Genomic DNA, 24,392 nt, shown 5'->3' on the forward strand with positions numbered 1-24,392 from the left:
TTTATAGGAGAAAAAGAGCCAACCACCTTGGACACAAAGGCTGAAAATGACGCTCTTTTTTCAATCAGGTTCTGCAAGAATGACAATAGATGTTTACTTTTTGTTTTGGCTTTTTTATAACCTGCGCCCTCGGCCTTTGGCCTGGCGGCGACAGCGGAACATTATATTTCTGAAAAACGTGTGTGCTTTTGGACATGAGAAAGGAGCAACAGTCAAACCCTCTGCCGGGCAATGTCCTTTTTCCTCCGGGTATGTCCTGGCATGGTCCATGACGGCTGGAGGCCAGAGGTCTGGAGGGCCCCGGGCAGGACATTTGGAATTCAAACAAGTGGCGCTGGCGTACAGGGAACAGCCAGCCGTTGAAAGAGGGGCTGTCACGCTGCCCTCTTCTTTTTCCTGGTCTGGGCACCGGCAGTGGCCGTGGTCTGAAACACAGAGCCGGATAGTAACGGAGTACATTTACTTGAGTACAGTACTTAAGTACAATTATGAGGGATCTGTACTTTACTCGAGTATCATTTTTGGGGAGTGCTCATGACTTTACTCAAGTACATTTGAGAGGCAAATATTAGGGATGCACCGATATGACTATTTCCGCCGATACAGATGTCCGATATTAATATTGCTGCTATGGCCGATAAACGATATCTACCGATATCGATATATGTTTTAAAAAAAAAGTTTCTGAGATGATAAAAGTTTGTACAGAATGAAAATCATGCAAGCTGAATTTTTGAATGTCTTCCTTTATTTTCAAAACATGTTTTACCTCCAAATAACAAGGTCACATAAGACACAAGTAACCAACTACAAGTGGTAAAGGTTTTTAGAAACCTTTACGCAAGTGTGTAACTAAATTAAAGTACAGTTTAACTCCCTCAACTCACTAAACTCCTGTGAGAAAGTTTGGATCATAAATTACAAACATGAACATAAATAAAAATAATACCCTGCCAAAGTTACTGTAACCGAGATAAGGGTGTCTATAATGGTTCCGTAAATAAAGTCAACAACCCTTCCTCCTGGCAACAACAACCGCGCCACTTCCCTTACCAATAAAACTACACAACAGATATGAGAAACAATACCTGACAAGCTCTACTAAGAGCTGCCATAATAAAACATGTTAAAATACTTTATCAAACTTGCCAGTATTCATGGCAACCAGATATTTATTCAATTGCAAAACATCGGAAAAGTAGCGCCGACTTGGCAGGTTGTTGCGGGGTTCAATATGCTCTATCAACCGTCGGAACCCTCGGCTGGTCGTCAAGAGCAATCATTTCCATTACCTTGATCGTTATTGCACTGGCCAATGTCTTCCTTTGGTCGAGTCCCAGCTGCGCTGCTTTCTTTTTGTCTGCCGCCTAGTGTTACTACTCTTTGGACCGATGCCGATATGTTAAAAAATGACGAACAACGGCCGATAACAATATTAATGCCGATATATCGTGCATCCCTAGCAAATATTGTACTCTTTACTGCACTACATTTCCATCCATAACCATGAGTACCCGTTACTTCTTCTAAAAAAAAGAAAAAAGGAAAAAATAAAAATCTCAGAAACCCTCAATTTGTTGTTTCCCTCTCAAACGTGATTGGATTGTGCAGGCGCCACTGATTGGGAAAGCCTGTCAGCAATCACCTTCAGCTTTCCGTCAAAGTGAACTCCATGTTCAGATAATATTAACATTAACATTTTTCATAACTCCATGTAGGACATTTCTGTACATAAATGTAAGCACTGTGACAGTTGTAATGCAGAAAATGTACTCTTGATACTCAAGTACTTTTAAAAACAAGTACTTCAGTACTTTTACTTAAGTAGACATCTGACTGTAGTACTTTTACTTGAGTAAAATTTAGCAAGGGGTATCTGTACTTTTACTGAAGTAATGAAGCTGTGTACTCTGTCCGCCTCTGCTGAAACGGCTTCTGACCCGGCTTTCATTCCTCGCAGTTGATGTACGGCGGGTGTGGAGAGCTAAGTTAGCTGGTGTGCTAACGCTCGACAACACCTGGGTGTAGGAAGCCGAGGTGCAAATAAATAATTTCCAAACTGACGTGGGGTGAGGAAAAACACCAAGTCAGGTCTGGTGTGACCAAAGAAGTAGAAAATGTTAGCTAATGTCAGCTCGTGCTGGGCGACGGAAGCTAGTTTAAGGTCCGTCTATGAGCAGTTAGGCTAACCATGAGATAAGTGCTTCTGAGGGGCTTGCTTCCTATAGTGAGTGATCGAAGCGAATATTATGAAAAAGAACCAACAACCTTTTATTTACTGTGATCTTATTGACTGTGAACATGCTGTTGTGTCAATCGCATATAAAGACACTTAAGTCAAAATTGAATATTGTTCTGTTTGTGAGTCAAGTCTCTTCTGTCGCTGTAGTCTTCATGAGGGATTTTGTAAAACAGGGAGGACCAGAGCAGGTCAGAAATCCTGCAGCTATGTAGAGAATCAGAGGGTTAAACGTAGCACTTTTATTATTCCTGTGTCTTGACATTAAAAATGCTGCAATAATGTATTTTAAGGAGAGAGAGAGAGAACATTTTACTAAACTGAAACTTATATCAAAGGTTTGGCTTTTGCCCACAGATGAATTGGCAATCCAAGTATCTCACAGGTGTGAAAAACTAGACAAACAACAATAGTTGACTGGCTTGTTGAAATTTACAGTATATTAAAGGTTAGGGTTCTGCTATAGACCACACACTTTTTTCTAAATGCTGATTGGCTTGTTTAAGGTTCCTCCCACCATTTTGCCATTGTCATTAAGGAACAGTAAGATCAGAAGTCAGACATTGTGAGGGACATACACTATGTAATCTTCACAGGTGAGGGACACGATTGCTAATAATGATGGACAATGTCTCCGTTGTGACAGTATTCATTCTTTCAGGTTTGAATGAGACGCTGAGCCACACATTTATTCTTTTCTTTCTCGCTTTACTGTGTCATTTTGCAATTTTGCTGGTCAATATTTCTCTTGTGTTGTGAGGGGACAGACAACATAGATGTAGACACAAGGTCAGAAAAAAAAGGTCAAATTTTTCAATCCATGATGGATAATGTCTCTGTAATAACAATATTTTATCTCTCAGGTTTAAATGAGACAATTAATCACAGATTTCTTCTCTTCTTTCTCACTTTATTGTGTTATTGTGCAATTCTGCTGGTAAATATTGCTCTTATTGTGACTGTCGTCTTGGACAAAAGCCTCCACGAACCAATGTATATTCTGCTCTGCACTTTTTGCATCAACGGACTTTACGGGACAGCAGGTTTCTATCCCAAATTTCTGTGGGATCTGCTCTCTCCTGTTCATGTCATCTCTTACTCTGGATGCCTCGTTCAAGCTCATGTAATGTACACTTACGCCTGTGGTGATCTCTCTATTCTTGCCGTCATGGCATATGACAGATATGTGGCTATATGTCGACCTCTAGAGTACCACTGTGTCATGTCCAGGCAAAGGATTTTAAAGTTAGTGTGTTTCTCTTGGTTAACACCGTTCTGTGTTATAGGCACAAACATTTCTCTGACAGCACGGCTGAAGTTGTGCAGCACTTTTATTCCCCGACTCTTTTGCGTGAACTGGATTATTGTTTCCCTCGCTTGTTTCCCAGCTGAAGTTCTTGTTAACAACATAGTTGCATACATCACAATACTCATTTATGTATTTCATGGTGTTTTTATCGTTTGGTCCTACATGTACCTCATCAAAACCTGTGTGCATTCTGCAGAAAACAGGACAAAGTTCATGCAGACCTGTGTGCCACATTTGGTCTCCTTAACAACCTTTCTCTTTACTATACTTTTTGATATCATGACCATACGATACGGCTCAAAAGGGTTTCCTCAAACACTTAAAAACTTTATCGCTATAGAATTTCTTGTCATACCTCCCCTCATGAATCCTCTCATTTACGGTTACAAGTTGACCAAAATTCGGAAAAGGTTTCAAGGTTTTTTCACTGCATGTATGAAATGACTGTTGTCCTAAAAGCTTATTTAGAAACATTCATTACACATTTAAATGTCAGATATTAGCGGGATTTCCTTCTTTATCCATAAGATCTTGAACTCTTTTGAATATTGGTGAATAAGTCTTGTTATTTGAAATATATTTTCATATGTAATCTTTATTTTTTTCTACTCTCAGCAGATTGTACAATTTTATTGTCATATATCAGCTCATCACTTGAAAAAAAATTGTTAACACATACATTCGTACTACATAAATGCATTTTGTATTGATATTATTTATTTAATTAACGCAAATTAAAGAAAATCAACTTTTTCCTCAGGATTTCTTCTAATGATTGAAAAAGCAAACCTGTCAAGTAAGACACACATTAAGCATCTGGTGAAGAAAAAGGTCATGAAATTATACAGGTAACTCTTCTCCCACAGCCATTGAGCGGTGCACAAAGAAACTGAGGAAATGCACTTTTTTTTATTTTATTTTTTTCCAATATCACAATTCAAAATTGCATGTTTTTTTTTTAAGACTCTAGACTTTATTCCACCTGTGCTGTGTTTTAATTACATTTTTGGTTTATTCAAAAAGTCAGGGTTTTGTGTCACCTTTCACCTCTCACACACACTTTTTGATTTTGATTTTTCTTGCAAATGTGCATTTTTCCTATTCGCTGCCACATCAGCTTCTAAACGACCTATCACTATTTCTTATAGTTAATGTGTTACGTTTTAAATAAGGTGTGCATAAAGTTACTCACTCAGAAACTCCACTGGTGAGAAGCTTCACACATAGTCAATGACTACTGCTGTAGCACCACCGTGTGGCCATGTCCGAAAAGCATTCTGCAAGTTTATGAGGGGAGTTTGGCTCCCGTCACACCTGTGCAATGGAAGAAGGCAACGGCAGCAGCAGATGCACACGGATACTTTTCCCTGGGAACAACTGATAGTCGTCTTGATGATGCAGGACTCATTCAGGCGGATGATACTGAAGAGAGAACTGGTCGTCGAGACAAAACAAAGTGGCTAATAATTCGCTAATGCTCTTTTTAGGTTTAAAGGTCCAATGTGTAAAATTTAGACGTGCAAAAGCAATATTCAACCAATATATATAATGCAGGAAAGGACAATCGGATTGATAAATAACGCAGGAAAGCAAGAAATAATGTACTTCCAAATAAAATTAAAAAAATCCAAATGTGCCAGGACAACTTTAATAAGTATGTGTGCTAGTAAAAACATAACACACAACATGCGACTTTACCAATAAATGCTGCAAAATTTGACACACTGTACCTTTAAATAAACATTTTTGAGATCTGTTCTGTATTTATGATTATTAGACTTTTTTAATGTATCATTATCATTTTTGCCGTTATAAAGCAATGACACAAATGTTCTTCAAAACACATTAAATGTATGTAGACCATACAATAAATGGCTGTTTGCCTCACAAACAGATGATTTGTTTCTTCAATTACACTACTATCAACAAAACTGCATATGTTGCAATAATGATTTATCCTCTGTTTCATCTTACATACAATGTATCACACCAAAGCATGTAAAAACAATAAGAAAAAAGACAAAATTAATATTTTATAGATATATTATATAAGCATGTAATCCCCATGTTCATTGTGATTTTACTCATTGATATTTGGTTCAGAGAAATTACACCAAAACCTGAAGCAGTAGCAACAGCATTTCTGATGACCCGTTGTTGTAATAAACTTAACATGATTTAATTAAAATAATAATATTTTGTCTCCTAAGTGTCTCCTCTTAAAGATGCAGACTTGTATATGTTGTTGGTGTCCTGTGAAATATGTATTCATTTGAGTGCAGAATTGTGCTTCACTAAATACCTGAACTTAAATTGTCTCATAATATTGATTTAGTATCTCATAATTATGACTTAGTATCTCATAATAATGACTTAGTACCTCATGAGTTTGACTTAGTATCTAATGATTATAACATAATATCTTAGATCTATGATTTAGTATCTCATAATTATGTGATTTGACTTCGTATCTCATAATTATGACTTAGTATCTCACAATAATGACCTAGTATCTCATAATTACGACTTAGTACCCCATGATTATGACTTAGCATCTCATAATTGTAACGTAATATCTTATATCTATGATTCAGTATCTCATAATTATGTGATTTGACTTAGTAGCTCATAATAATGACTTAGCATCCCATTATATGATTATGAGATACTAAGAATTATGATTTTGAGCTTCGATAGGTTTTCAATAAAGTTGAAAAAAAAGAAAGAAAAAAAGAGCCGAGTCCTGACCTGACCGAGCCGCACTGCCTCCACACCACACGGCGGCGGTAGCGCACCGTTGCCTAATACCTCGCCGGAGAAGAAGTCAGGGACCGACAGTCAGCAGCAGCAGCAGCAGTAGGCAGTGAACACTGCAGTACATGCGAGCGCATAACAACATTCGCTCTTTCAGTCCGGGCTCCCGTTTTTATCCCCTCAACAGCGACGACACGGAGCAAAACAGACGAAGCGGCGGCGGCGGAGACCATTCCGACGTATCCGGAAATCCTGACTCCACGTTAGCTCGCGGACGGTGAGTGCGTGCGTGCGTGCGTGTGTGTGAATGTGTGTGTGTGAGTGGCCTTTTCGCGTGTTATTTCTGGGGCTGCGGAGGAGGATGGAGGTAGCGAGGCTGCTGCTGCCTGTGTGATTTTGGCTGTGTTTATGTAATATTAGGCTGCTAATCCTCCAGAGCTCACGGTGGGACTCGCCGGTCAAAAATGACACACACACACACGCACAAAATACTATGCAATTTAGCGTCTGTGTGTACAGTCCACACAGCGTGGATGTGGGATCAGTGGCATCATCCTGCCTCACATTTTGTCTGCTGTACTGCATCTTGCGAAGGTCTAACCGGGTGACCGCATCATCATGTTGCACACACTGATATATGGACGCTATGCTAACTGCTGCAGCACAATCATGCCTTCAGCTCTGGACTCAGCTGTCAACATGTGCTACACACACACATATGGTTGGAGAGGACAATAAGATTAAATAATAAAACAAAAAAAATCAACTAGATTATTCCAAAGCTTTACCTGAATCTTGAAGGTGTCCCACATCTCACTATAATCTGTGTCTGATACCAGCATGAAGTGATAGATGGGGCTTTTTGAAAATTGCCTTTGGACAACTTGTCTTTCAAATAAAATGAATAGATTTACTTGTAGAAAAGCTGCAGAAATGCGACTAGACTATTGTCAACATCACTAATGTACAGGTTATCTTAAACATAGCACTGGGGCTGAAAGATTCAAATGAAATACAGATACTGTATAGTACAATTGCAAATTGATTTGCATTTTAACTTCACTCAAGCTTCAGTAAAAATATTTACCAGTTGTTCTCAAACGTTTTATACCAAGTACCACATCGAGCAATGTCATCTACGAACTTTTCACAGGAGGCAGATTTATTCGCAATCATTTTAAATCATCATTTAAGTCATCAACCTCCTCATCCTCACACTTACTTCACAAACTGGTATAGTGAAATTAGATGAAGATGGAGCCAGAGTCAATGTGTGGTTATTATTATTATTATTATTATTTAATTAACTATAATTTGTTTTTATTTGTTTCCTTCTACACACAATTCCTCAGCTCCAAATCACATACCCTGGTTTATACAGGAGAACAATATATCTGATTTTCCTACAATTACCACAAGAAGAAGCTTGTGTACCACTGGTGTTACACAGCCCACAGTTTGAGAACCATGGCTGTAGATTTTAAATGAGAAGTATTACCACGTGAAATGTCCTCTGAATATTAACTACTTTACTACTTTAATGTAAAGAAGGAAACTTAAAATAAAGAATCATTTCTAACCTTTAAGCATTGGTGATTTTTATCGCCATTTGTAAATCGTTTCGTTTCCTATAGTCACACATATCTCGTCCAATAGTTTTGTACTTGTCAGTAGTTTTCTATTGATGCGTGAAGCTTAAACAGAGGGGGCAGAAAATACAGCTGACGGGGTTAAGCCCCCTTATGTTCTCCCTTGGCACCGGGCCTGCTCTGCTCCACAATGGAAGAGCAGCCAGACTTATTTGTCATCAGCATATCTCTCTCAGTTATTCTATGAAGTGGTGCTTAATTCTTGGCATAACTCAGTTTTAATTAAATTCTCCTATTAATTGATCGGGGTCGAAATATCGATTGAGAGACATATCGTCGCCCTTCCTTGGGCAATACAATAATCGATACGGAATTCTGCACTTTTATCTTTTCACTGACGTTTTGTTTTCCTCAGTGAGACAGAGTCACAGATTCCTCACTATATGATTGTCTTCTAATATGTTGATTATCACAGAATCGTATCGTGATATTATTGGTATCGTAGACCATGTATCGCATTGCCAGATATTCCCACCACCATTACTTGATATTATATTTTGAGATTTTTAAAGACTTTTTTTGTTGACGTAAATATTTGAGGGATATCATTTTGAAAAACTAGCGATGCATAATATTTTCCCTCACGACATTGACCAATATTGGCTTTAGTAATATATTAAGTATATTATTGGATATTGAAAATCCCTGATATGACTTATGACTGAAGCAGTCGACAGAATTGGCAACTAGCTCCTTGACCTTTTATGCTGAGGTAGGTTTCGGTCAGCAGTTTAACAGAAAACCATGTTATACATAAGGACAGACTAGAAGTTTTATTACCACTCTGGTCTGATAATGAGAAATTCAGATTAGTCAGAAACACATAACCGGCATTTTTGTTTATAAAGCAGCAGATTTATCATTATAGCTCTGATGAGAAAAAAATCTGCAGCGTTCAAACAGAGCGCGTGTAAAGCGTATGATGTTCTTTTCTCTGGTGACCTTTCACTGAGGCTGCTTTCACCTATGGTCACACGTCAGGGCACTGTAACCTGATGGTGCCAGTACACAAGTCACAAAAAAAGAAGTCTCTTCTTTGAAAGCTGTTCCTTTTGAAGCACTTACCAAACACATTCTGGTAATGTGGCAAATGTCGATGCTTTTTTTTCTTTTTCTGACAAAGGGGGAAAAAAAACGCTTGACCTTAATTACTGCAGTAGTTTGGCCTAATAAGGGTACACACAATGAATAAATATGTGGCATAAAAATGTATTTACGTAATGTAACTTTGTCAATAAGCCCCTGGTGTGCGTGCAATCATGTACTCAAACAGGGCAATTTCCTGTAACACACACACACACATTGGCAGCTACAACAAGGCTGAAGTTGTTCCTCTGAAGGCACAGACGCCTGTTAGCCACAGTGTAAATAGGCTTGCACATTTGACAAAAGTCCCACTGTTGATTCATACGTTTGTGCCGGCAACGTTCTTACCATTCATTGTCAACTCCTCATCGTTGTTGGGGGAAATTTGGGATCGTAAAGAGAAATCTCTGGAAATGGTTCTGCTATAAATCTCACCTTCACTGTGTCCATAAAGTTCTTTAGGCTTCATTGAGCTGATTTTATTTTGAAGGCTGCTGTTTGTGCTGGTGCTGCGCAACACTGTGTGTACAGGAGTTTCTGTTATTTTGTCGTCCCCGCCAATTATGTCAAAGAGGGTCGGCTGAGTAACAGGAAAATCTGTGATGGTATCAGCATTTACCCTTGAATCAAGTGCTGTTTCCTTTGGAAAACGCTAAATTAGCTGCGTGCCGCGCGAGACAAAGAGACGCATTTACCATGACGCAACTGGGTTATTTTTGAGGAACAACAATGCAGGTGAAGCTTATCACTGACACACACTTGTTTTCACTTAAAGAAATTATGCGGAATGACTGAATCTATTTGTGACTGCGTGTGTGTGGTGGGTACAAGCAGTTTCACTGATTTGCCGAGTTAAAGGGAGTAATTGAGGTTTTCGCAGAATCCGGTTGCAGCAGTCAGCTGAAGGAAAATGCTGTTGGGGGCCAACCCTCAGCAAACACTGAGCAAAGCTAAGTCGAAGAGCCTGCTACACAGACTGGACCTCACTGTATTTGCTTAAAAACTGCTGCGGCACCGTTCCACTTGCTGAGGTGATGAGTTTAATGGGGTGGTTGGGGGGGTGGTGTCGGGGGACAGCTCGGACCAGATGCTGAGGGTGCTCTATGTGACTGTACATGTCTGTGTGTGTGAAGAAAGTTCCCTCAGCTTTGCTGCATTGTGCCTGCTCAGGAAAAGCTGCATGCAGCTGGGATGCTGCACTGGCTTTATGTTTGTGGACTCGTGTAGCAGCTGGGGTGGCTGTTGCTGCTGCTGCTGCTGCTGCTGCTGCTGCTGCTGCTCATGCAAAGACATTTTTGATGGCTGTCATAGAAGACAGGATCCTGCTGCCTTCCATTTTAGAAATCTCTATGTTTGTGCACACTAAATGATTAAAGGATGGTAACTGCACTACCACTGGAAATACTAGTTAAGTTAAAGGTTCAGTGTAGGGCTGTGACTTGAAAAAATGCAGTCACACTCAAAGATAAGCAATGACTGCGGGCTGCAGCTACTTTGACAGTCGACTAGTCATCGATTATTGAAACGATTGGTCGAGGAATCGGACATTAAATCACACAATTACTCAATGCCTCTCTTTAGCTCCCAGCTTTTCAATTTACTTGCTAACTAACCTGTGCTAAATAATGGCAATAGAAATTGTTGATTCCAAAATATTTCTTTTAATAAACATTGCTGCTGTTTATGCTACCTCTACAAAAGAGAGCGATAAAAAAAGCTTACATTTTCTATTAAAAATTGAAAACCAAGGTCTGGCAAAGTGCTGATATAAGACATTTTAAAAAGTATTTTTTTTTTTGTAAATCAAGGAAACCTTTTCCTTAATTAAAATAAAATAAAATAAAATAAAATAAAATAACTGCCATGAATAGATGGGTAGAAAGCAAGATGTCTCACTCAGTATAAAATGTTGCTGCTCAGCTCCCAGCAGAGATAGATCAGAGATAGTCATTGATTAATCACTACAGCCCTACTTCCTAAATGTTACGATCAAGTTAGGTGGAAGGTGGGACAGTTGACAACGTGTGGTTTGACACTTCGTTGTCTACAGGCAGAGCCGGAATAGATTGGCTTTTAAACTCTCGACTGATTCAGCCACACGCAAAGACACTAATGAGCTATAGTTGCTGCCATGCTTCACCACCACAGCATGTTAACACGTCGCCGGGTTGATTGTACTCAGAGAAGATAAGTATTTGATGAACGACGTCGTTGGCGTTGGCATCACACACACTTCACATTAACCGATGTTAGCCACTCGCAGAAAGTGTGTGATCTAATTTGCGTCCAAATGTGTACGTCTTTCTCAGATTGTCTTACGTTAAAGCGTTAAATGTCTCCTTTAAATTAAAATTTCCATTTATTCGAGCAGGAGATTGAAGTCAAACATCCCAAATCAGACGCCGAGCCTCCCTATCTGTTGTCGTCATTGTCACATAGAGTGTTTAAGTGTGTCACTAATCGTGCCCCAGCATTCCTCTCCAAATTTATCCCAAGATTAGTCAATAATTTGGTAACTAGTGAATGGTAATTAAAATACTGCATTGTTGCTCTAGGTTTGGACAAACTGTTTTATTTTTCCATAAAAGTAATTCACTGCCAAATGAAATCAAATCATTTTTTAGGTATAGAATTTGTTGTAGTTTTTGTATGGTGTATGTGTAGTTGCTTTGTGATATGTGATGTATGTCATTGTGTTGCATTTAGGGATGGGAATCAGTATCGGTCTGATCGGACAGATGACAATTTTAAATCTGATGCAATCCAAGATTCCTATGTAGTGCATGAATGATAGTGTAAAATATGTAAGTACAAATCAGAAAAAGCATTTTAGCTGACTCATGTTTGGGCTGTTTATTTCTCACACTGTTGAAGAATTATGTCTCTGAAAGGACTCGGCACAAATGTGCTGTTAACGGCTTCATATTTCATAAGGGTTCTAAAATGACTGTCATCACACTAATATCAGACACAAAAAAGTGGTATCGTCCCATCCCTATTTGCATTGTCATGTATTTATTTTAGCTTTCTATCATGTATTTTACATACAAAAGCCCAACTATGGGCTGGAGTTGCAAGTTAGCAATTAACCTTGATGAACTATAATCTCTGAACTAGAAATGTGCAGCACATCAGCTTCATGCTCTGTGTTAAACTGCATCTTCCCTATTAAATAAATAGATGAAGAAAAAGAAAAACAGTTGTTCAGAAGCTCCCCGTCTTCCATTCACGCAGTTCCTTGTAGACAGAGAGCAGCGTCTGTCATAGATCTATATATTCCCTGCCCTGAGGACTTCGTTGTTTGAGCCCTGATGCATACATCATGGGGGTAAGGCTCTATAAAAAGACAATGCATTTCCTCAGGATTTGCAGACAGATGGAGGCTGCTGAACATGAGAACGCACAGTCAAAGAAAAACACACAGGCTCAATGTCAGTCATCGTTGTGATTAGCTGCTGGATAAACATCCCATTACTCCGCTATGCCGATTCTGTGGCGCTGTAGCTCAAATTAAATGACATGACTGATGGCTCCTACTGATTACTGACGATAAATGAAAATAGATGTCTTATTTGTCAGCTTGTGTTTTAGGCGTTGACACGCTCAGACATTCCAACATTTGTTGACGTCAACACCTGTCTGATACCAAATCTGGGCAAATTGCTCTTTTGGCGAGAGGAACACCTGCCTGACCGCCCAGTACTTGTTTGCAGGAAAAATATTTGAAAACATAGGTCGTTTGAAGCAAAATTGCTTTGACTGCTCTCACTCTGGATTTCTTCCTCAATGTATTTGCTTTTGTGGGCAGGTCATCTGCGGGAAACAGATGTCAACCGGGGCTCATTGTGAGGCTGGTAGGACCAAGTTTGGATAATCTGACTTCCTGCGGCTAAAGGGTGATTATACAACGTGTAGTAGCATAAAGAGAAATGAATGATGGATGGAAACAAGCTGACGAGTGGCTGTTCAGTGTTGTTGGGGAATACAAGCAGGGACATTACTCTGCATGTTTTATGTCTAAAAAAACATTGGAAGTGATCGAAATGAACACGTTGTTGACATTAGTGGAGGAACCCTTTCTGCACTTCCCTTGTTCACCTTATCAGGGATCATTTTTGGCCGACTACTAGTCATTGTTTGTCCCCTGAGCTTTTCCTGAAACACACCACGCATCCTGTTTTTTCTTTTCTGTCACACTTGAGCTTTCTTCAGTCATGAACTCCCAAAAAAGCTAATCTTCCAGAACATTTTCTGGAGGATTTACAGTGGCATGAAAAAGTCCGGAACACTAGGACAAAGGGTGGAGCCCGTCTTAAGCATGCAGGAGGCAAGACAGTCGCCCATTGATTAGTGGTAAATAATGCGTGTAGTTGTTCTTGCCGTTTTCTCACATGGGACATTTTCCAGAAATTTTACTCGAGAGCTAGCAGAAGTTCCGTTTAATATCTGGTCACATACAGCTGCTCAAGACAATTTCAGGAAATTGTCCAGACATGGGCCTGATTCTGGCAGTTTGAGTCATTGACTATCACACCCACTCTGCACAGTATTTCTACACACTCACTAAATTTGCATTGCGCAAGGACAGAGGTTCAGGTGCAGGGTGAAAATGAAAGAGGCTCCATTCTCCCCTCGTGCAAGTCAGTGACTTATCAAAAATCATTTTGAAGCTAATATATCAAGGTAAACAAGTTGCCTAGCACTGCTCTAAGGACACGTCAGCTGTTATTTCCTAGTGTTGCATCAACCGCTCTGTCCTGTGTGACACTTGGAAATCTTCCCACCCTCCCTCACTCCCTTCTGTTCTGAACTGCCCCAAAACTAAAATGTGAGCAAAGTTCTTGTTGTTGTCATCAGAGTAAGTGATTGTGAGGAAAGGATTTATACCAGTTGCACCACATTTTATTTGGAATAGCAACGACTTGCTCGCAACCTGTAATTAGTTAAGTGATTGAAATGCTTTTAGCTGTAAATGACAGACATGACCATACAAGCCAACAGTGTATCTGCAGTGGTTGCAGTCCTTGAGTGAAGATTGCTTGGGATTATTGTGTCACACAGTGTTATTCGTGTGTGACACAAAAAAATGTGAAGATTTTAGACAGAGAACTTACTTGAGATGATATCGAACAACTGTGCTACCTGTTAAATTAAACTTACCACTGCAGAAGAAATTGTAAATCTGTGTTCTCGTGGTTGCTAGTAGTCAAATCTTAATGAAATTTATCAAAATAGTTTTCTTAACTTGGTTATGAAAATATTAAGGGTAAGCGAAATGCTGCTTTTAGTGAAATGTTGGTAAATCTGAATGTAGAAATAACGCCCCTTACATTTCTGCTGCTAGATAAATATCAGTAATTCTATTTAATGTGGACTTTTAGATGATGGTTATCACTAAACATTGTGTGCATGTTTTGTAAAGCGATTTGCTCGACTTTAAACGTACAATATAAAGCTTGTGTACAATGCAAACATGTAGGGCTGAAACATTTTCTGGGTTCTCTGCTCCATATAACAAAGAAATCATTAATTGATAATCATTTTTGGTTTTTGGACAAAAAAAGACATTTGAGGACATCATCCTTTCAGAAACACTGAATTCTATGGACCAAACGGTGAAAAAATGAATCGAGAAAACAATCCACAGATTAGCTGTTAGTTGCAGCCCTAAGAACATGTCATGTTTCACATCTTTAAGATAAAATAGTGAGGGCCAAAAATGACCTTGCTGTGACACGTCGCTCCCCACCCGGTTCAAAATAGAATTGAAATTGATTTTTGTTCCCCACTTAATTTCACATGAGTGGCCAGTGTCAATCAATTAATCAGTCCGTGTAAAACAAACTGTAACTGATGACGCTCACACGAGGCTACTCTTACTAAGTACGAGAACTATATGACATTAAATATGTATGTAAATACTGTACGTGTGTTTACACATAAGTCATACACTCACTCTTGTGCACATAGAAGACGTACCAATCATGACGCTTTTAGATTGTTGTTAGACTGTCAGGCGGTCGTGTTGGGCCCTATTAATTTGAATTACAATCTATTTGACTGAACCACTGGAAAGGAAAGGGTCAAGGGTATGAATTTATTTATGGTGTATTGCACAGATATAATGATGGTTTGAGCAAAGCTTCTCCAAGGTTTGACACTCCCTTGGTGCCGCAGAGCTTCACCGAGAACTGGATGTTGTTTGACGTCTTTTCACACCAATGTGAAAGGATCGTTTTTTTGTTTTGTAAATGTTGAAACACTTTCTCATGATTTTCTGTTTGTTACATTTTCAGTTGAAGATTAATTGGATAAAACAGACTTATTACCTCACGTAATGTGTTCATCACATGGGAATCAGACCTTTTGTATTCAAGCCATATTTTATGACGAGGTTATATAAAATTACCAAACTGACTGCTCAGTACAAACATTTCTGGCAGAGGACATTGCCAGAAACATGTCACCACCAAAAACACTGTAGTCGTAGGGTACAGTGTGCCTTGCATGTGTTTAGAATAGAATAGAATAGAATAGAATAGAAATACTTTATTCATCCCCAAGGGGAAATTATTTAGTTTCAAGTGTCCCCTTTGTCCACGCATGTCACACGTTTTCCACTGATTTTTCCAAAGCATTTTAAATGACTGGGCCTGTCGTGACGTGCCGCTGTGTGATCAGCTCTTAAGACTCAAACACAAACCATAGAATTAAAGGCCTTAGTTGAGGATTTGGCTCTATCAAATTGTTTGTGCTAGTGATTACCATAACTGGCTGTAGAGTTGGAGAATAATGTGTGAAGGTGGTGCAGGGTAGGGGACAGGTAAACTTTTTTAATACTCTATTCTCACTGGTATATAATACTGTAATCTTGTTTAAATTGCTGTTGACTCCCATGTCCGATGACTCTGTAATGGTCTCTGGGTTTTCTTGGCTTTGGCTCTGACTGGCATTAGGGGGAAAGCAAGACCTGGGTGTACCTGCAGATTTAGGCAGGTACACCAATTAGGCAGACGGGGAAGAAATCACATCAGGACAGACCAAATACTGGCAATGGGATTGGTGTTGAATGTCTTTTTTTATTGGGTTCGCCCGGGTTAACCACACTTCAGTTTGCCAGTTAAGCTCATGTGAAATTAGATTGAGATTGATAGATAGATGACTGTAGGGTTGAGTGAGGATGCAAATATAAGGGCAGCCTGCACTTCCTTTGTAAAAACTGTATTTTGTAACCTCTTTGTTCGTTCAAATAATAGAAGAAAGGGCTAATGCGCATCCCAGGCAAGGTTAGCATCAGAGCGGGAACGAGACAATACTGTCAATGTTGTATAAACACACAAATGTACTGACACACACTTGAACCACAGAATGGTCGACATGCAATGAAGGCTAGCCCACAGGTTATTGTGAGGTTTCAGATGACCATTTAAATGTTCAGTAGGTCTTTAACATATAGTCTGTTAACTCTGAGCAAGTTGTGTTGCTGTAAGGGTACTTTGTGGTACAGAATATTTGCCTGTGTGCCTGTAGGTTTTTATGTGTTCAGCTCGTGACACCAAAGTGTTGTTTTAACTTCACGCGGAACGATGTTGGAAAGCAACGCCCGAAAGAAGTCACGGCTTTTAAGAAACATGAGTGAAATATTATAGCAAAATGAGCTGGTATGTTGAATGCATCAGGATAATCGGTGTTCCATGTTGTGGAATAATAAGTGCTGGATGAAACTCGTTGGGTTGTAGATGAGGCAGAATGTTTATGTTTGTATTTTAATCTTTGGTGGTCTGGGTACATCTGGCTGAACATTCACACACTATTTTTTTCTCTCTTTACTCTCTCTCTGCTGTTCTTCAAATTCAAATTGTTGCCCTCATTCATCACTGCATTCCCCCCACTTCAGCTTTTTGTAGCCACATAACTGATGTGAGATAAATGCAACCGTGAGCTAGTAGGAATTATTGTCAATCATAGTAATGGTTCGTGTTGTTACACGATATCTGAACTTTGTCGTGTTGTGTTGTTAGTTTCTAGTTTCACAACACTGGGTCATTTGTGTTTAGTCACATGATTCATCCAACCCGCAACTACTCACCTGGGCTAATCATAGAGCTTAGGACTAGCCAACAACTAGGGATGCACTGAGCTGATATTGGCCCCAATGTTGACTAAATAGCCAGATCAGATATTGCATATTGGGTCAGATCTGTGATGCTGATCTATTCACTTCAATGCTACATTTGCGACCCATGCTATGTCATACGCCAGCAGGACACGCAGCACGGCGGTCAACTTGAGTGATAGACACGGAGCAACAACATGGAGCGAGTTAACAAATTGGGTGTTTGGAAGTATTTTACGCTTGCTACGCCACCAATATCGACGGGTACTCGACAGGTTGCAATATCGCTAACGTAAATGTTACGAGAATTGGTGCTAACGCCACAAAACACAACATTGCAAGCATCAAAAGCGTCATGCTAAAGAGCGTGCAGAATCTGTAGGAAAAAAAACAACAACAAAAAAACAAAAGGAGACAAGATGGATAAGCAGCTGACTTTGGCGGACGCACTGCAAAGACGGGAAAAACTTCACAGCGTGAAACACTAGTGTAGAAAGTGATAGACTGTTTCGCACAGTCTCCAACACTGTGGATGAGAAAACAAAAATATGTACACCAGAGAGAGAACAGAAAGTACCTGCCATTGATGCTTCAATGAAAATTGAAGCATTGGAGTTGTGTGGGACTGCACTAAATGTTAACAAATAATTCTAATTCCTGTTTATTTTGAATGCTGGTCCAAGTTGCTGCTGATGCACAATTATTTGTTTCTAAAAAAAACCCCCCCAGCAATTCAGCTAATTTATATGTACGTGTTTGTTGATTACATTTAGTTTTATAAAGTTAAGCCTGATGCTTTCAGTCTCTTCCTCCATGGTAAGGTATACAGTTAAGGGATACATGATATTGTTCTTGCTGATATCCGAGTGCTTGGGCTGGTAACTGATACCTATATATACATTTTTCCCTGCACCCAACTGCAGAGGTCATTTAGTCTCTTCTGTAGTGAAATTAACATAATATTTTTCATACTCCTGTCGCAGCAGGTGTCGATTTTCTTAGAGGGCGCTAGTGTAGTAGTCACAAAGCTGTAGCAGGCTGTTTAGCCTAATGTTGTAGTCCTAAGAAAGCCTAGGTATCGGGATCAGGACTGAAGAAGTCAGATTAGTGCGTCCCTACCTTCACTTTCTGCAAAGCTCTTTACTTTTTCACCCAGTCTTTCTTACTCATGACCAAATGTTAAGTTAAAACTTGAAAACCCATGAGGGACATTTAAAATCTAGATCATCCAACAGAACTCTCGCTCTGATTTTCCAAATGATCTCCACGTCCTCTCCTCTTCATTTCGTGAATAGCAAATCTAAAGCTTTCCAAGTGGATTAGTGATATATTAGTGAGTTTGAAGTACCTGCTGCCAACAACTCAACTCATCTGAAATTGTTAAAAAAAAGGGGGGGAAAAAAAATCACATCCGAACAACAACACAGCGCCGCACAGAGCATTATCACAATCTGTTCAATTTAAAACAAATGTTAAAAAGCGTGCAGGGAGGATCGTCCTTCTCCTTCCGTTCATAAACATGCCTTTACTTGAGACAAACGTGTATCTGTCGTTGCCTTTTTGTACGAGCACTTGGTGGATCTTTGGAATACAGGGAGAAAAAGCCACATCGCCTTAGGCTATGGCTATAGTTGGCCGCCGTATCTGTCAGTGGAGCCACTATGTGCTTTTAGCACCGTCTCAGGGCAGACTCTGTGAACAGAAAAGGCAATGTCGTAGCATTTCTGTGTGAGTATCACCCCCGAAAACATGGATGTGTCATGATATGGCCGTGCTGGATTTGGTTTAGCCCATCAATAATGCAGGCCAACTGACATAGCTGTGAAAACGCTCTTCTCTTGTTTTTATAAACTCCTCTCCTTGGTCTTCATGTGCTTGTACAGTAGGACAATAAATCCACTGCCATCAAACAACAAATTGAACTTTTGAATGTTTGAGCAGAGTTTGTAGCAGAATACTGTGAATGAATGGCGTTGCCCTCTCTTTATTCATCATTCATCAACCTTCTCTGTTTCCTGCTCTTCCTCCATATTCTAGGGAGCTCTCTCTGCACGGAGCCCTCGGTGATATGGCTATATATAGAATAAAAAGGAGGAGCAAGTTTAAGAAATATAGAGTGGAGCCCTTTGGTGTGTCCTGCTGCTGCTGCTGCTGCCTGAAACGGTTAATGGCGCTCAGATTTAGCTGACTGGTTTTGTCTGTGATGAACTGACTCGGGGTGAAGCGGTTGAGCCTCAGCAGTCTGAGATAAATATCCCCATCTAACTGCTATACCTTCAGGCTAAATGCCCTTATTTGAAAGAACAACCTTCTAAGAAACTAGTTTGCTTTTTGGCACCGTTACCTTGAGGGCTCAGAACAAGTTTTTCTTTTCTTTCTTTTTTTCTTGCAGAAGTGTTCATGGATATTGATGAGGACTTGTTTTTATCATATTTTGTATTTTTTTTTGCTGTGGCTCCAGCTCCCTTCCAAGTCCTTTCACAAAATCACTTCACTGTTCAATTTAAGTACTTTGTTCATGTTTATGTGACATAAGTCTTATGTGGTTGGGAGTTTTTTTTCTTTGTTTCTTTTCCTTTTTTATGACAGTTTGAGATGCCACTCTGGAATTAAACTTGGTTGGGGGGTTTGTGCGCTTGTGCAGTGCGTAGCAGGTGCTGTTGGCCCGTTGGGGGCATATTTGTGTACTCTGCCCACTGAGTAGGAACATTTTAATTTGATCCCTTTTGTTTCTTTTAAAACGGGTCAGGATTTGTTCTACCCCTGGGCATTTTTTGTGTCTGTGCGATGGCGATGAAGACAAGTTGCAGCTTCTTGCATTTCTGCGTTTGGTAACCTTGGAGGTTTTCAAGTCTTTATACTTGGTCAGTCATACAGTAAATATCAGATTGAGGTCGCGTAGAAACACTAAAGAAGTGACACCGTGCTGTTGCAAAACAAACCTTGCTTTTGCTGGCTAAGAAAATAAACTACGCGCAGTCATTCTGAGGATAACGTTGAGTTGCCTCTACGTTGTATTTGTTGGCACGCAGTCTGCATCTGCCACAGATAATTGGTATTGTTTTTTTTTTCTACTTTTTCCACGATAGGAAAATCCATGTACGTCAGAGTGGAATGTTCCCTGGTTTTTGTCTGGGCGTGCCTTTGCGGGTCACTCTCTCTCTGCAAAAACAAAATCAACACATCATAATATTTGTTTTTGTTCTTTTTTTGTTTATTTTTTCACATTTATTTCAAGCAGGATTGAATGTGTGAATTTTCACAGACCTGCACCAAGCTCCTTTGTTTGTTTCTATTTGTTTTTTTATACCACAAGTATCAGACTAGTTTAATAAGGACTGAACTAAGGTGATGTTTTTTTCTTTTTGTTCATTTTTTATTTTTTTTACAAGGAATACACATAAATGATCTAATTTGAATCACATAATTTTTTTTAACCTACACTATGTTTGACAGTAGATCTATATTAGAAATGTAATTATATTAGAAATGTAAATTAAATGTAGTTTGGTTCAGCTTGTTTCATCCATACTGAACAATCTTCATCCCTTTCCTAACCCAAAAATCTAATCTAATCTCAACCCTAGCTTGTGTGTGTGTGTGTGTGTGTGTGGATCTTTTCCTCTGCCGTGACTTAAGCTGCACATCTTTTTTTTTTGTGTGCTGGCTGCTGTAAGTGAGAATGTATCTGTGTGAGAGCAGTGGCTTTGTTTTTCCAGGTTTTGACAGCTTTGGCCCAAGTTTGCTGTGCTGTATGACCACTCTCCTGGCTCGCTCTCATTTGTTTACTGTGGTGTAAAATTGCAACAGCAGCAGCAGCACCGACAGTAACAAAGCCAGACATACAGTATACACTATACCTCACTATTAGAAAGGTCTTCTCTAATTCATCTTCAGCTATTTCACTGTATGGCTCCTGTTTGGGATGTAGTAAGGCCTCTCTCGGGCTGGGTGATAAAACGGTATTAGTTATTGCAATGTAACAATAGCTCAATTTATATTCTGTATATTGTGGTATGGTGCATTTTTAGGTAACACACATGATAGCTTTGGATGTTTTACCTCATTTTGTTAGTGCTATAAATCAGTCGATCATCATCAAATTTAATTTGTCTTGACAAGTGTTTGTAGTCTTTGCCGCATGAAGATGACAATGTCTTGTTTATGTCCACAAACAAGAAATATTTTAAGGTTTGTTGATTTCTTTGTAATGCAGAGAAAAGAAAGCAGCAATTATTCATATTTAGGGAACTGAAAAATCTGTTATATTTTATTATTATAACATAAAAAAACGCACTCGAAACTCATGAGTAATTAATAATTGAATAATAGATTATTCTTTGCAGCTCTTTTCCTTCTAAAATCCTATTTGACGCTGCTGAATTAATGATGCCTCATGATAAAAGAAGGATCTTGATAAAGGTGTAATTCCAGTGTAAGACACCCAGGCTGGCCTGAGTGTTGTTAAACAGCTCTGGGTGAGCCCCCGCTTCGTTGTCAGCTCAGCTCTGGCTCTCGGCCTTTGACTGCTCATCGGACAAGTGGGTCTGTAGGATCACATGCGAGTTCATAGCTCGCGGTCAGATGAGACTATTAAACACTGATGGTCCTCTTTATCTCCTGTGTGAGGTGACACTTTTTCCAGCTCAGCTGATGCAGTTGATGTTATTCACGAACCACGTGACTGAACAATCCTTTTTTTTTTTTTTCATTATTCTTTGTCAGGAGGCTCCTGTCGTGTCACCTTGGCTCTTTCCCTTTGTCAGTTTTTGTATGCCTGCGAGACATCTCTCCGTGGACGGAACCTCACTCGCACTCGCACTCGCGCTCACACTCACACACTCCTTGTTATTCCCAGGGTTGAGAGTTTTCCTCTCCAGGCAACACGCACTCACACTCGGATCAAGTGGTGATGAAAGATGTGCCTAAATTAGGACATTCTTCTGTTCCAGAGGCAGGTGTGAGTTTTTAACACCTCTCCGGAATCTTACACTTCTCACATGTGCGTCGTGTGGTGCATAACTTTTTGTTGGCTTTCATTTCCATCAACGCTTGACTTGCAGCGTGCGACTGAGCCTTGCCATACCTTTGTGCACATTTGCAGATGGCTTTTGATTCTCTTAAGTGCAAATGTGAGTTTCCTGAAGGGTATTAGTGAATATTAAATTAAGCTCTTATCCCAGTGGATAGTATCAGCTCTATACTCATTCATATTGCAAAGTGGAAAGACAGACTGATGGTAAGAAACAATTAAACCTTCAGATTGATTGTACTGTGTGTATATATAGATAGGCCTGTGCAAAACATGACAAAGAACATCATCGCTTACAAGGCTTTATCCTCCAAGTGAGGATCGCGGGGGATCCCAGCTGACATAGGGCGAACGACAGTCCATCGCAGGGACACATAGAGACAAACCATCCACTCTGGCACCTATGGTCAATTTAAAGGTGTCCAATTTGCCTAATCCCCAAATCTGCATGTTTTTGGACTTAAAGGGTAAGGTGAATTTACACTTTAAGATTTTGAGTCCTCTCTTTCTGACTTGTTGTTTTTGATACTATCCCACAGATATTCAGTTGCTTTTCATCTCTTATTTTGAAATTGACAATACCATTACCTGCTTAGGAAAGATCAATATTTGTTGTTAGCCTATTAGTAATTGTATCTCCCAGATCAGGATGATGATATTATTGCTGTATCAGTCATTTACACCCCTGACATATATCGAATGTCATTGTCTGATGATTTTGAGCCGTCCTATTGATCATTGAATGAATGAAAGAAAAGAGAACCAGTGAATATTTCATATTTCACAACGTAACGTTGGAGCCTAAATAACATTGTGCGGTGACCATGTGACCCTCTGCAGAAAATAATACGTTTACGAGGGTGATTGCTTTTTAATGAAGTGAAACGATTGAGCTGCATCGTAACCTCATCGCCTAAATAGATACACTGGAGTTGTGTCACTGTCGGGGCTAACAGGATCTAAACAATGACTCCTGCACACACACACACACACACACACATATATACAGTTTATACACACATGTTGTGCTGCCTTTAAATGGCAGTGTGAAAGCAGGGGGCGTAATTGAAAGTAAAGGATGAACACATTCACTCTTACTTTGTTTAGGATTAGCTGGGCAGATGGCTGCCTCCCCTGCCCGCTTCCATTTAAAACACGTTTTTGGCAGGTTGCTGATCCACTTGTCTGAAGAGACATACACCAAGTACACTATTGAGATAAACAGCCACTACTTAAGTGGGCAGGGGTCAAAGCCACAGCAGAGGATTGCTGTTTCAAATATTCCCCTGTTGCCATCAGGATTGCATGGTAAATGGATGAGTGGTGGAATAGAGTTGTTCAGGCTACAGACTAAACGAACATCCACCACTTTGTTTTTGGGCAGTCCTGGGTTCTTGTGTTGCACTATTATTAGGTCTTTGTTGCGGCTTCCTCTGGTTAACCTCCAATCTCTTTGTCTGGATTTGACGGTCAGTCACTGCTGTGCCACTATGTCTGCCGACCTTTAATGGAAAGGGTCATTTTAATCTTGAATGTGAGCCATGTTTGGTGATTAGATTAAACATGCTACTAAACCACAGCAAGTCCATTTAGAGAACTATATTGGTTTCTATGTTGTGATAATAATATTTCATTTGTTTCCTTATTGTATTTCAGCTCTCGACTCTTGAATATAATTTTCTGTCAATTTATATGCAAAACCTCAAATGTGCTCACTGAAGGAAAAAAAAAGCAGCAGTTCCACTTCTCTTATTAAATATTTCAATCTGCTGTTAAAAGTTAATTGAAAAATTACTTTACCTCATTCTGGAAAGCAAACATCATATATTGATTCTTGCTTTATCAAAATAAGTATTAATTATGGTCTTGATGTGCAGAGAAAGTCTCTGCTACAGCTTTCAATTTTATTAAATATATCCTCATGCCGCACAAATCGTCTTCATATTGATGTATTGAAGCGGAACTTTGCAAATCGGGTCATTTTATTTTGCCTTTTCCTCTACAGAGCTCCCCCGTACAGGTCTGGGGTACATATTTACATACATATTTACGACACCGCTGTAAATATTTATCCATCCATTCATTTGTAAAAACTTACTGCTGATACTGCACATGTCTCCCCATTCAAACAAAGCTGGTCTGATGACCCGTTTCCTCTGCTTCTTTTTCGGTGTCTCTGCTACGATGAACGTCTAAAATAATGCTAT

At 39.5% G+C, this 24,392-nt stretch overlaps 2 protein-coding genes across 2 annotated transcripts in view; both read left to right on the forward strand.

Moving 5' to 3' along the window:
* Positions 1–3,059: 3,059 nt before the first annotated feature.
* Positions 3,060–4,130, forward strand: LOC122765430 (olfactory receptor 1019-like). Its single transcript, XM_044019682.1, has one exon. It carries the CDS (start codon positions 3,060–3,062, stop codon positions 3,990–3,992), a length of 933 nt encoding a protein of 310 aa, XP_043875617.1. The 3' UTR covers positions 3,993–4,130.
* A 2,256-nt stretch (positions 4,131–6,386) lies between these two features.
* Positions 6,387–24,392, forward strand: part of adarb1b (adenosine deaminase RNA specific B1b) — a 121,074-nt gene continuing 103,068 nt past the window's right edge. Inside the window, exon 1 of the mRNA XM_044019678.1 lies at positions 6,387–6,579. The gene's annotated coding sequence lies outside the window, so the exon portion shown is untranslated. The remainder of the gene's footprint in view (positions 6,580–24,392) is intronic.

The sequence above is a fragment of the Solea senegalensis genome, linkage group LG2 (assembly GCF_019176455.1).
Source record: "Solea senegalensis isolate Sse05_10M linkage group LG2, IFAPA_SoseM_1, whole genome shotgun sequence".
In the NCBI taxonomy this organism is placed as follows: domain Eukaryota; kingdom Metazoa; phylum Chordata; class Actinopteri; order Pleuronectiformes; family Soleidae; genus Solea; species Solea senegalensis.

What these genes read in the sequence shown, in the direction of transcription:
- LOC122765430 (XM_044019682.1), top strand. Translation starts at nt 3,060, where the DNA reads ATGATGGATAATGTCTCTGTAATAACAATATTTTATCTCTCAGGTTTA.